We start from the raw sequence: 12,358 nt of genomic DNA, 5'->3' as shown, positions 1-12,358 counted from the left end.
CTTACTAAGAAGTGGATACAATGAAAAGTTATATTCTGAAGTGACTTGAAGGTTTATAACAAGACTGGCTGAGCTCTGCAGGTCTGCAGCGGCTTAAACTGAAACTGGATTTAAAATGACCAAAAATCGAAATGTGTAAATAAACTGAGGGACAGACTTGTGACTGCCACATAGTTTGTCACTGTTAAAATGTCATAGTTTTGAACTTAAATCAGCATTCCAGCTGCATGTGTAAAAATTGTTAGTTTTATTTGAATGCAGAAAACTGGGTAACTAAAAGTGACAGTAGCTGGGGCCTGGCTTAAGGAACTGGATTCTGACCGACAACTTCCCCCCAATTGGAGTGAAACTGGATCCACAGCAGTTCTCAGGCCTGGCTGCATTCTGAGGGGAGGTTACCCCTCTCTGATTGAATTACCAAGGGACTGCTAGAGACTAAACAAAGGACCCAGGCAGATGGTTTATTAGGGGGACCGTAAAATAGCTTCTTCTTGGCAGAAGCTGGGAGGGGCAGGGTCTCTGAGCTTGGCAGAAACTGGATAAACTGGTTTCTACACCATGTGACCTGAAAAGACACACCCCTGTTGGCCAGAATATGATTCTAAGAAAGATGTAGAACTCACAGTGCGGACTTGTCAAAATTATTTAAATGATACCATAATTCTTGTGAATTTTCTGTGCACGTTTTAAGACGCGTTGGGAATTTGTGTGATGTTCTGGGGCAAAACCCCGCTATTTATGGATACTACAGACTCTGTGTTTAAACTAGAGACATGGGAATTTACTGGAGTATGTAAGGACAGGCCGTGTATATGTGTATAATTTTTAATGAAGAACCAAGGTTGCATAACCCACTAAAATCGAAAATAAGTTGCCATATTTGAATGTAAGCCCTCAGGAAGAGCAGAGTTTGAACAGAGTATACCTCATGTGATAGGTAATATGTACATGCAATGACAAACCACTATGTATTTGAGAAATGTGTATTTTGATCAAATATAGATTTGTGTGCAATTTGACAGGGGAGTGTCCTTTCTGCAAGCCATTAAATGACATCATTCTGACACACAATCCTGCTCTCCAGTGAGAACGCAAAGAATTCTCCAACCTATCAGAACTCTGAAGGGGTTGGGCCTAGAAAGCTAGCCTCTCCACCCACTTTCAAAACACATAAAAAGAGACTGCTGGGACAGGTAGGGACATTCAATTCCATTTGCTGCGGAGCATGCTGACCGACGACTTCACATCCAGAGATCCTACACTTAGACTTCCAAGCTAAACAGAGACTACAGAACTTTGAACCAAGAAGGCCCACTGCAAGCAAAAGTATTTGTCAGCAGGCCCAAAATCATTTGCAGACTATTCACAGCTGTTGATTCTGGCCTAAAACCATGCGCCAGAAAGATCCAGAAGCAGTGCTGTACCCAGAGAAAGCAGAGCAGTATCCAGAACCAGAGGCCAGAGATCCAGAGTGACCCAGACCGCTGTTAGCAGAACCAGAGAGCTGACCCAGATCACTGTGAAGTGCCGAGACCAGAACCGGAGTCCAGTCCAAAACCTGACCAGATCCGTGGGGAGGCCTATTTCAAAATATATTGTGAGTACCTAGCAGAACTGTGCAGAACCAATCTCTTAGTTAAAATAATATAATTAAATCTATTTTAAATCTAACCAGAACTGCCTCCTAACTGTCACCTGTCATTTGCAAAGCTGTCACCTGTCATTTTCTAGCTGCAAGCTGTAACCTGTCGCTTTGAACTTTTAAAATTTCAAATCCGAAAAACTACCTTTATTTAATCGTCCGTATCTCTGGAACCGTTTGTGCTAGGAACTTGGTTTAACTTTCCCCTGAAAGCTTAGAATCTCAGCTTTTCAACAAGCTTAGGACTTGCTACTCCTTATACTTTTGCCGTAATCACGATTCTCGCACTCGCGAATATTGCCGCGATTTGCGATTTGGCCCGATTTCTTTACTTGTAAAAAGATAGCTTCTTTTGCTGAACTGCTAAATTTCGTTTGCCTCTTAAGAACCATCCCTGAATCATTGCTAGAGTGAGCCTGAACTCATATTAACTAGATACCACTCACCCTGAACCTCCTGAAGGGAATTAAAAGTATTTTCAGCATATTCTCGCTGCATTGTCACCATATTCAAATCATTTTGCCTGTGTTTCAACTTCTATCCGTAGTCTAAGCTTGCTGGGGTGAACTGAATTACATTTGATTGCATGTCTGAGAACTGTGTGCTACTCTTCATTTCCTTACATTGTATAAGGGGGGGGAGTGGATTGCCAGAGAAAAGTGATTACATTGTTTTGTTGAAATCATATCAAGTTTTTTTCTGTACTGCATTTTCATTCCACCTTGCATCCATTTGAACCCATAAAAGTATTGTTGCTATCTTATCCATCCTATAACCACTCATCATTGATTATAAAGAAGTGTGCTAGTGCCAGACTATCCATTATTGATTACTGCTCAGATTAAGTGTGATAGTCAATTATTAATTTATTATAAAGTGTGATATATATATATATATTGTTTAAATTCTCAAATAAACCTTTTAACTTGCAAAACAGAACTACTTCTTGGCTCAGTGGGGTCAGGGGATTCCAAGAGAGGGGTGTTATATAGGGGTAGTCATCCAGAACTCATGAACTGGACATAAAGATATATCAATAAGGGTTTCCATTCAGTATCCCAGACTAGGCATTGACTTAGCTGTAGTGTTGAATTGAATCCTCTTACAGACGTCAAGGTCCAGTTCCTCAAGAAGGCGACAGATATCAGAGGAATGCTTGATGGCAGAGCGAGAGTTAAGAGTGGCAATGTGGAGAAGGTTGCCATCCTTGAAGGACTTCCGGGGAGGGGTACAGATCAGAGGTACGCCCTGCGGAGGTGTAAAAGAAGGAGGTGAAGAAGGAGCACGGAGGGGGCAGGGAGGGAGGGTAGAGGCAAGGTGGCCGAGGACAGAGGAGGGGGGACAGCAGGAGAGGAAAGGAAGTTGATGAGGCGTGGGAAGCGTCTATTAAAGAGGTGAAGGTTGGCCTGAGGGCCTTGGACCAAGACGGTCCCATTAGCATAGACATTAATGATGGCTTTAGAGGAGTGGAAGGAGGCCAAGAGGACATCCAAACGGGTGCCACCATTAATGGGAGAAGAGGAGAAAGGAGAGAGCACAGAGACCATATGAAGGGTCCATAGGTCAGGCGAAGGCACGAAAAAGAGGATGTCAGTGAGAGTTTCCTTGGAGCAGGCACTAGTGTAGGTGTCAGCGATAGGGAGGCCGGGGTTGGAGACCATTATGTCCTTTTTAAACTTTTTTCTACCAGATTTAGTGAGTAGAAGGGAGAGACAGAATAGAGGAATAAAGGAAGTGGACAGAGAAAGAGAATGGGCCTCATTACGATACTGGCGGCAGCTGTGCCGGTAAAAGAGGCACGGCTGCCGCCGGTATCTTTTCTTTCCGGTGGTCAGGAATGGGTAATTACTGGGTAATTATGGCCCCACCGGACCCGGTAGTTGCCCATTTCTGGGTGCCAAAAAAAATGCTCCCCATTCCCATTCAAGCCCCATAGGGCTTAATGGGAATGGGGAGGTTGGATACACCATCATCATTCTTGAATGGTGCGGGTGTATCCGACATGCTCTGCTCGCGGGTGCCGGTACACCCGCCAGGTTAGACCCGGCGGCGGGAAAGGCATCCACAAGCAGAACTCGTAGTTTGCCAGTTCGGTAACTACGGTACCGGTAGCTTACCGGTACCATTTTTACCAGACCGGCAAACTTATAATGAGGCCCAATGTGTATTTATTTAGAGAGAGCTACATAATCCAAATACAAAGGTTATTTCTTCACACATCTGTAGTTTTCTCATTGGTGCTTCTCCTCGTAATGTAGTCAGTCAGTTCACTAGCGAGCGAAAAACTGATTTTAAGTTGCTATTCCACTATTGCTTGACGTCTCTCTCTCCCCACTCTCACTCTGAATGCAATGTTTCACAAATCACACTATCACTTCCCACCACATGCGAGGTGTGGATGTAGAGAGTGGTGTGTTTTTATCTACAAACTCTACCAGGTTTCTTTATTTGGTTCTTCACTCTCCCGCCAACTCCCTAAAGACGGCAGCAACGTACATCTGGGCTCCGCCTATCACACTGTGCCTTTAATGGGTGTGAGGGAAACAATCTTTAATCAGAAGATGTTTATCATAGCGTTCCATTACCGCATTGCACCATGAGCGACACCCAAGGTGGTCTTCGGCCTATACGCCATAAGAGGCTCCTCTTCCTGCGGTGAAGACCACACCCTTGCGGAAGTTGCAGCTGTGTCTTGATTGGGGTCTGTATGTTACCACCACCAGCATGAATGCGCTGTTCCTGCACCACAGGGGCATGCACACATTCCACCAGCCATGCTTGTGAATGACATATGGTAAACAACATCCTGAAAGTCTAAGATCATCAGATATCGATGCATACAATGGTAGTAAAGAGATGGCAAACAACATCCTGAAAGTCTAAGATCATCAGATATTTAGCAGGTAGACTATCGACATCTCTACATGTGTATAAACGATGCATACAATGGTAGTAAACAGATGGCTTGCATGCTTTTAACTATAGAAAGTACAGAACTGAAATTGATGTTTACCTAATGCATTCCCCAGGGTCTGCGAGTCCATGTCGTCATCTATAAACTCCTCCCCCTGGATGATGTTCTGCGTGTCCTCACTGTGATTGACAGGGCTGGTCATCTCCTGTTCCTTCTCATTTAGCATCTGGGCATAAACATTTCTGCCGGGCAGTTTCCTAGACAGGAATCAAAAGACAAGTGATTAATATTAACACACACAAAGCAAAAGTTACAAAAGTGCATCCTCGTGAAATAATGCACATCACAGAAGTAGAGGGCCATCTTCCTGTCGGTTAGACTGCACGCACACCTCAACAGCCGAGCCATGTGTGTTGTTTTCGGCATCTGAAGCCACGTTGCCATTCTCTCAGGACCCTACAGACTCTACTATGAACTACTGGGGACTGTTTATCAATCAAAAGAAAGATTACTCACAATTCACCCTCATTGCCCCTCTGGGGCACCACTGCCAAAATAATTCTCTTATGTTGAGCTGCTATTTAGATTTCAATTTATTTGGGGAAAATGACACAAAGAATCAATTATGAGTAACTCTAAGGGCCTCATTACACGGTAGGCGGTGGACCAAGGTGCTAATAGCACCTTGGTCCATGCCGGTAAAATACCGGCACCGCCTTGGTGGAAAGGGGAATTACCGCCCTATTCCAAGGTTGGTGGGGCGGTAATTCCCCCTTCCTCCATTGCCCTTCCCCATTCCCATTTTTGCCCCATAGGCCATAATGGGAATGTGGAAGGTGCTAATTACGGTACCACAAATTTGCGGTGCCGTATTTAGCACCAAGGTCCCTTAGCAGGTTGGTTTTTAACACCTGCAAAAAGCAGGCGTTAAATTCTCCAACCCGCTAAGGGACCTCGTAGTAAGGCGGTAAGGGTTAACGGTCACCGGTACCATTACCGGTGACAGTTAACCCTTACTGCCTACCGTGTAATGAGGCCCTAGGTGTTTTATGGAAAGGGTTATTTTCACAAACAATACACTATAAAACTTTTGTTTACTTTTGACTTACTCCAATTACTTTTGACTTACTCCAAGCCCAGTGTCTTAGAGCCAAGAGTCAACAGGTTATTCATATTAATTTCTTTGTGAATGGAATCGTCCTCTCCAGGTGTAGGTGAAAGGCAGGGCAAGTCAGTTACTCATATTCACCTTTTTGTGTGAATTGGCCCTTGTGAGTGAACGTTTTCGATTATTTTTTTTTGTCGGTTATGATAACAATCAAGGTTTCTATGAAAAGAAATACCTGGGCAAAAAAAACTAGTTTAGACAACGAAATGTACAGATATATAAAAGAAACACACGATATAATACATAGGCTCCATGTAGTAAGACTTCTGCTAAATAAATAATAGGCTATAAAATCTCTCTCTATAATTAATGTGCACTCTTTGTAGGTCATAATTTCCACTGGCAGAAATGAAGTCAGTGTTTAGATGCCCTAGCTTTAATATGGTAAATTTCTTTTCGTTAATCTTATCTGGTGTCTTAGTAAAGTGCAAAACTATCCCCGAAAGGAAAGGGAGCGCTACACGTGTGTCTGGGATGCTTGTAGACAAATGTAGCTGAAGGGTTACAGGGTTGCGGGTCTTGAGTAGTAGCATATGTAGAGTGAGCAGCGTGTGCCTCACGGTTGCATTTGTGAGTCCATGTGCATTTCTGCCGCTAGCTACACCTTCTGCAGAATTTTATATCTCAGGATCCAATAACATGGGCCCATTTAGACTCCTATCATTCAAGATTATCAACTGATTTACTTGGTCTCGATGAAGTGTCTCGCTGTGCCAACATTAACTACTGGTCATGTGCATTCCCAGTTATTAACCATCGTGTTCAATAAATCAGGCTACATCCAGGCCATCAGACTCAACCTTAAATAGAAGTGGGAAAGAAAGTTCAAAAGGCCATCTTATTTGTCCTGTAACTTTTGAACTCAATGCAAAGAAAGTAAGAAGAATTACCGAAGATGAATGGAAATAATTATTGATGGATTGTTAATTAAAACACATGATAAGGGATCGAGCTATATTCAGATACACACGAGCAAGACATCGGAGAGGTGCCCTACTAAAATCAGGCCTGTTGATGAGAAAAATGTGAACTATTTTTGCCTCACACCCTAAAGGCACATTAATGTGTTTGGATTGTGGAGTACGATACATCCTCTTAAAGGGAACCTCATCTGCAATCCAAGAGCTGGTAACATGTCTAAATTACGGGATCATGCAACATGCCTAACTAATCTTCTAGTGTACATGGTTCAATGTCCTTGTTCAATAATTTATGTTGAGGAAATCGCAAGAACGTACATGAACATATTACAGAACACAAGTCGGTCCTAAGGAATCTGTCAATTAAATCACCAGTGAAATGAATCTTTAATATAAACCACATAGTGGCACGGGTGAGTTGCTGGGTGTTAGACATTTTAAAAGTCCTCAAGATGATGATGGTTTAAGATCATTAAAAACATGGTAAACCTTTTGGGCTTGTTTTCTCAAGTCTTACAATATGGTTCAGATGAAATAATTAATTTAATGGCAAACATGCTTGTGACTTGTGTCTTCAAGGTACTAATTATATTACAGTGACCTAAATCGTAAGAGCCAACAACATCTTGGGTGAATTGATTCGAAAACGCAATGGCAGCGAAACAGCTGTAAGAGGCTATTGTTCTGAGCATGGACAAGTGAGGAACGGTGTGTTACGAACTTCAATGGCCCTGTTATTCATTAGAAAACCTGTAAATTGCCTTGGTGTTAAATTATGCACCGCCACAGTTATTGCACCCATAATAGTTTTGATTATGATATGTTATACTTTACTTTGCAGGAGAAGGCTTCTTTTAAAATTTCAGACCATTTGATAAAGAGACCAGTTGGCCTCAGCCATGTTGTGGGTTACATTGTAACCTCAACACATACGCGTTAAATATGATGTGCAACCATCTTAATGAATTGATTTGGAAATACGTTTTCATGAAGTTTAAGGCTAAATTCAAACGTGCAATGACAATCTCGTTTGTGACCGCCTGATTAAAACCCTTTAACAAGAGACGCACAGGAAATCCACCTTTTCATTTCTGTGCTGCAGTGCGACCTCAAACACTTGAAAGGATTTTTCAGAAAGGACTAGGAACTTAATTGAATGTTGAAAAACAAACTGATTTCTAGAGACGGTTTATTTCAGCATTAATTTCATGAAATGAAAAAGGTGTTTCAACCAGCTTGAGTCTTCTCTAAATTGGATGTCACATGCAGAACAGTGTCAACAAATGCCAGTGACCCTTGGCTGGGGTTGGGCTTACGCTGATGGAAAATAAACAGGCGAGGCAATGGCTTTTGTATCTATCTAGGATTGTGTAGGCAGACCATAGATTTGAAAGGACGCAAACAAACGTTTTAGGGAGGCGATGGGCCATGAGCAGTCTTGGGGAAACATGTCTTCAGAACACACCATACACCCTAAAACCTATTTTTACTGAGAAAGGCAGCAAGGTGAATGTGGGTTTCAGGAGAACTGCTTACGAGGGAATGATGCAGGATCGGTCTGTCTAGGTGGAAGGAGAAGAAGACATGAAAATAATAAAAGGAGCATGATTTTCAACGAACCATGTGGTCTTTTAATGCAGAATATGTGGGATGTGAACATCGCATTGTATGTGTATTTGTTTACAGTTATGGAGCATACATGATGGTGGAAGGTGGGAAGTGGGTGGAATGAAAGTTTGGATGTATTCACTAAGGTAGATGATGAATTGGAAAACATAGAACTAATCACACCACTGCACCCGCTGTCAATCATTCACACAATGAGATGCAAGATCTGTCTGGAGAAGTCCCCCAGTGCTCCTTTCTCTTCTGTGAGCCATTCCCATATTGCTCCATCGTGCCCTGCACATTCCTTCCTCTCCATGTGTACTCTATCCCCCTCTCTGTGTGCTTCTTCAACTTGAGCCTTGCCCCTTGCCTCCGTGACATGCTCCCGGCAGGATGAGGGATGTTGTGGAAATTGAATTGTTCATTAAATAACCAATCGGATATGTAACTAATCTGTAACCTTTATGGCCGCCACCATCTGAGCTCCACTACGTGTCGTTCATGTCCTTTTCTATGCCCCTTCCCACTTCCCTGGCCATACTCTCCAGGGGCATTTCACTTCCCTCTGCCAACATACCCATGGCACTTTAGGAAGGTGAGCCTGAACACTGAATAGTCAATAATTGGCCCAGCTGATACATATTTAGGGTCTCGGCATGCATGTGCTGGACCCACATTCCTTATATTCTGCCCCATGTTATTTTCCGACTGCTCCTTTCCTCAGCCTGGATATTCTGTTTTTCCTGTGCACCTTCTTCCCATTGTTTCCTCCTTTCAAGTGTTCTTTCTGTTCCCCAGAATTCCTACAGGCCTCATGCCCATTCACCCCTGTGCTCATTGTGCCAATTCTCCTTCCTTCGACTAGTTCTGTCCAACCCAGTGCTCCATCTATCTCTGGTGGTTCTTATGCACCCGACTTCCTCTGGCCCTACCTAGTGCTGCTTCTCCTCACTGAAACCTCATTCGGGTTTCCCAGTGCTTGCTCTGGCCCCAGTGCCTGCTCTGACATCTCCCCATGCTCTTTTCACTCTTTCACTGCTCCTTACAGCCCCCAAAGTGCCTTCAACTCCCAATGCTCCTTCCATCTCTCTTGCGGTCCTCATGCACCAGAATTCCCTCTGGACCTACCTAGTGCTGCTTCTCCTCACTGAAACCTCTTTCTGATTTCCCAATGCTTGCTCTGGCCCCATTGCCTGCTCTGACATCTCCCCATGCTCTTTCCACTCTTTCACTGCTCCTTACAGCCCCCAACGGGCCTTCAACTCCCAATGCTCCCTCCCTCTCTCTGATGGTCCTCATGCACCAGAATTCCCTCTAGCCCTACCTAGTGCTGCTTCTCCTCACTGAAACCTCCTTCTAATTTTCCAATGCTTGCTCTGGCCCCAGTGCCTGCTCTAACATCTCCCCATGCTCTTTCCACTCTTTCACTGCTCCTTACAGCCCCAATGTTCCTTCAACTCCCAATGTTCCTTCCATTTCCCAGGGCGAGTATTCATTCTCTCCTTCCCCCATTTCTCCTTCAGCCTCCAGTGCAACGTCTGTCCCCAGTTCCTCTCGGGCACCCATAACATGCCTTCTGCCCTCAGCGCTCTATCTTCCTCAAGGCTCTTTCTGTACTCCCTTTTTAGAGCCCCCAATGCTCCTTCCACCCAGCAATACTCCTTCTACCACAGTGATCTTTCTATCCACAAAATAATTCCCTGTTGCTTCTTGCATTCCAGTGCTTCTTTTCCGCCCCAGCTCACTCTTTTTGCCCTATCGCTCCTCAAATTCCTATTTTGCCCTCAGTGCTCCTTCCCTTTGCGCTCCTACTTCCTGTGTGGACTTGCCATCCAAAGTACCATCTCATCCCCACCACCCAATACTCCCCTCATCACTCCAGGCATGTTGGAGCTGATGGGATACTTAATAATTAACACATGACCCATCCTTCAATTACCTACTCTCTTGCCATTCCCCAAAACCATATGCCCAACCCTGGGGTGTTCCTTTCTCTGTTGTTCAACCTTTGCACTTTCCCTCTTCTGTATTTCACTACATAATCCTTTTCCCTCCCCGTGACCAACCGTGCCTCCAAACGTGAACATACAGTGCCACAAAGATGGACATACAGGCTTTGCCGGTTTTACAAATGAATTAGGGAAAAAGACACTGAGCAAAAGTGCACAAGGAAACTACTGTCAAAATAGAAAGGCATTACTGGCTTTACCGCAGCCTATTTACAGTATTGTGCTGTAGACATTGCTTGCACAGAGGGCTACCCTAAAGTATGCAAGACCCGCAAACGATTTAAGGGGAGCAGGAACACTCCAAAGGAAGCAAACGGTTAATTAGCGGATATTTGGTGCAACAAAGTAAATTGTTCAATGTTTTATGTAGTTGACCCAGTAAGAATTGTAAGGGTGTAGAAGTAGGAGACTGACACACATGTGGCATGCTTTTGGCTATAAATGTAGTCCTCTGTCATGTGCCAAAAACCTCATTTCATCCCTTACACTATAAACTCAACTAAGAAAGAGAGGTGGTCTTCTTTGTCCAGAAGAATGGCCCCCTTCCTCTGGACGACAATCCAAACGTCAGCTCTGGGTGTTGCTAACAAAATGTTCTTCTTCAGGAATGTAAATTAAAAGTCGTCTTAAAAGGGTTCTTTCAGTGTATTTCAGCAAAACACACAAAACAAAAGTCTTTTATCTTTACATCGTTAGGAGGATGACTTTCCCTGACCTTTCTTGGTTTCTCAATGGTTCAAACAATGCCAGGAAAAATGGGATTCTTCTCCTGGCCTTTAACAGATGTTTACAAGGCCAAGAGGACACTGCCCTCTTATTGGTTCTTCCCACAATGCTCATCAAGACCAAGGGGTATGTCTCCCTTTCCCTGGTCTTTCTCAAAACTCCTCAGGATGCCAAGAGAGTGACTCCCAAAGTGCTCTTCAGGATTTCCAGTGTTCACCATGTTCACAGTCTGCCTGGCTCGATAGCCTGGCAGGCACTGTGACTATGATGATGATCCTGGAGGTAATTTGTCATTGGCTGTGTGTTCCAGACCCTTCTCAGTTCCTCTTACTCCTCAGGAGTTCCACCCGGTTCGTTATCTTGCCAGGTATTCCTCCTTGTCGGGTCCCACACCCTCCTTATTAGTTTCTTTCTTCATCTTGGGTCCCAGACCCCTTTTATATTGGTTTCCTTCTCTCCTTCGGGTCCCAAACCCCTTTTGTATTGGTTTGATGGAAATACAATCAAGGTGGCAACCGAGGTAAAAACATTAGGATTTTACCTCGATTCCACTCTATCTCTCAAAAAACAAATTAATACCCTGGCATCCTCTACAGCGTATACCTGTAAATTAATCAGGACTTGCAGACCTTACCTCTCTAAAACTAACTGCATCACGCTAGCTAACGCATTAGTAATGTCGAAGCTGGACTATTGTAACGCCCTCTATGCAGGAGCCAATAAAACCATCATAAATAAAATGCAAATCCTTCAAAATAACGCTCTTAGAGCAGCCCTTGACATACCCCATAGAGCACATATTTCCAACATCAGGAAAGACCACCACTGGCTAAAAATCAGCGAGACACTTTCTCTCACACACAAAGGGCTTAACAACACAGCACCCCCCTACATCTCAGCCAGACTGACCAGAAAATCGTCCAGCCACTACACCAGAGCTACTAACCACTTCTTGCTAGAAACCCCTAGATTTAGACGATCCAAAGCGGGCGGAGCGAGCTTCCCTGTTAGAGCTGCCCAGGCTTGGAATGCATTGCCTTCTGCATTAAGAGCAAACCTATCCTACTCCAGCTTCAGTAGTAAGCTAAAAAACTGGCTCTGGTCCAACGACAACTAACCTTGTTGCACCTAACGGTAGTGATATTCCTGAAATCCGGTTCTATGACCACTCTGCCCTTACCCTTCTACCTCCCTGCATACGTGTACTCTTAACATTGTAACTTGTTAGCTATCATCTCTACTGTTTTGTACTGACATATATGTATTGTTTTTGATATGTTTCCTATCATCCATATGCATGTAACCTAAGCTTAAGTAACCTTGTACCTGCTGCGCTACCCCTGGGTTTTGTGCGCATTATCAAATAATAAA

At 43.8% G+C, this 12,358-nt stretch overlaps 1 protein-coding gene across 3 annotated transcripts in view; it reads right to left on the bottom strand.

Annotated features, from left to right (window-relative positions):
• Nucleotides 1-12,358, bottom strand: part of SORCS2 (sortilin related VPS10 domain containing receptor 2) — a 2,879,055-nt gene that overhangs the window by 39,086 nt on the left and 2,827,611 nt on the right. For all 3 annotated transcript variants that reach the window (XM_069632008.1, XM_069632006.1, XM_069632007.1), the window contains exon 26: nucleotides 4,656-4,813. In XM_069632008.1, the coding sequence (XP_069488109.1) occupies nucleotides 4,656-4,813 (158 nt within the window). The remainder of the gene's footprint in view (nucleotides 1-4,655; nucleotides 4,814-12,358) is intronic.

This window comes from Ambystoma mexicanum, chromosome 6q (genome assembly GCF_040938575.1).
Source record: "Ambystoma mexicanum isolate Mex_15411 chromosome 6q, UKY_AmexF1_1, whole genome shotgun sequence".
Lineage (NCBI taxonomy): Eukaryota > Metazoa > Chordata > Amphibia > Caudata > Ambystomatidae > Ambystoma > Ambystoma mexicanum.
The sequence above is the reverse complement of the archived record's forward strand: the minus strand, read 5'-3'. Positions and strand labels throughout refer to the sequence as shown.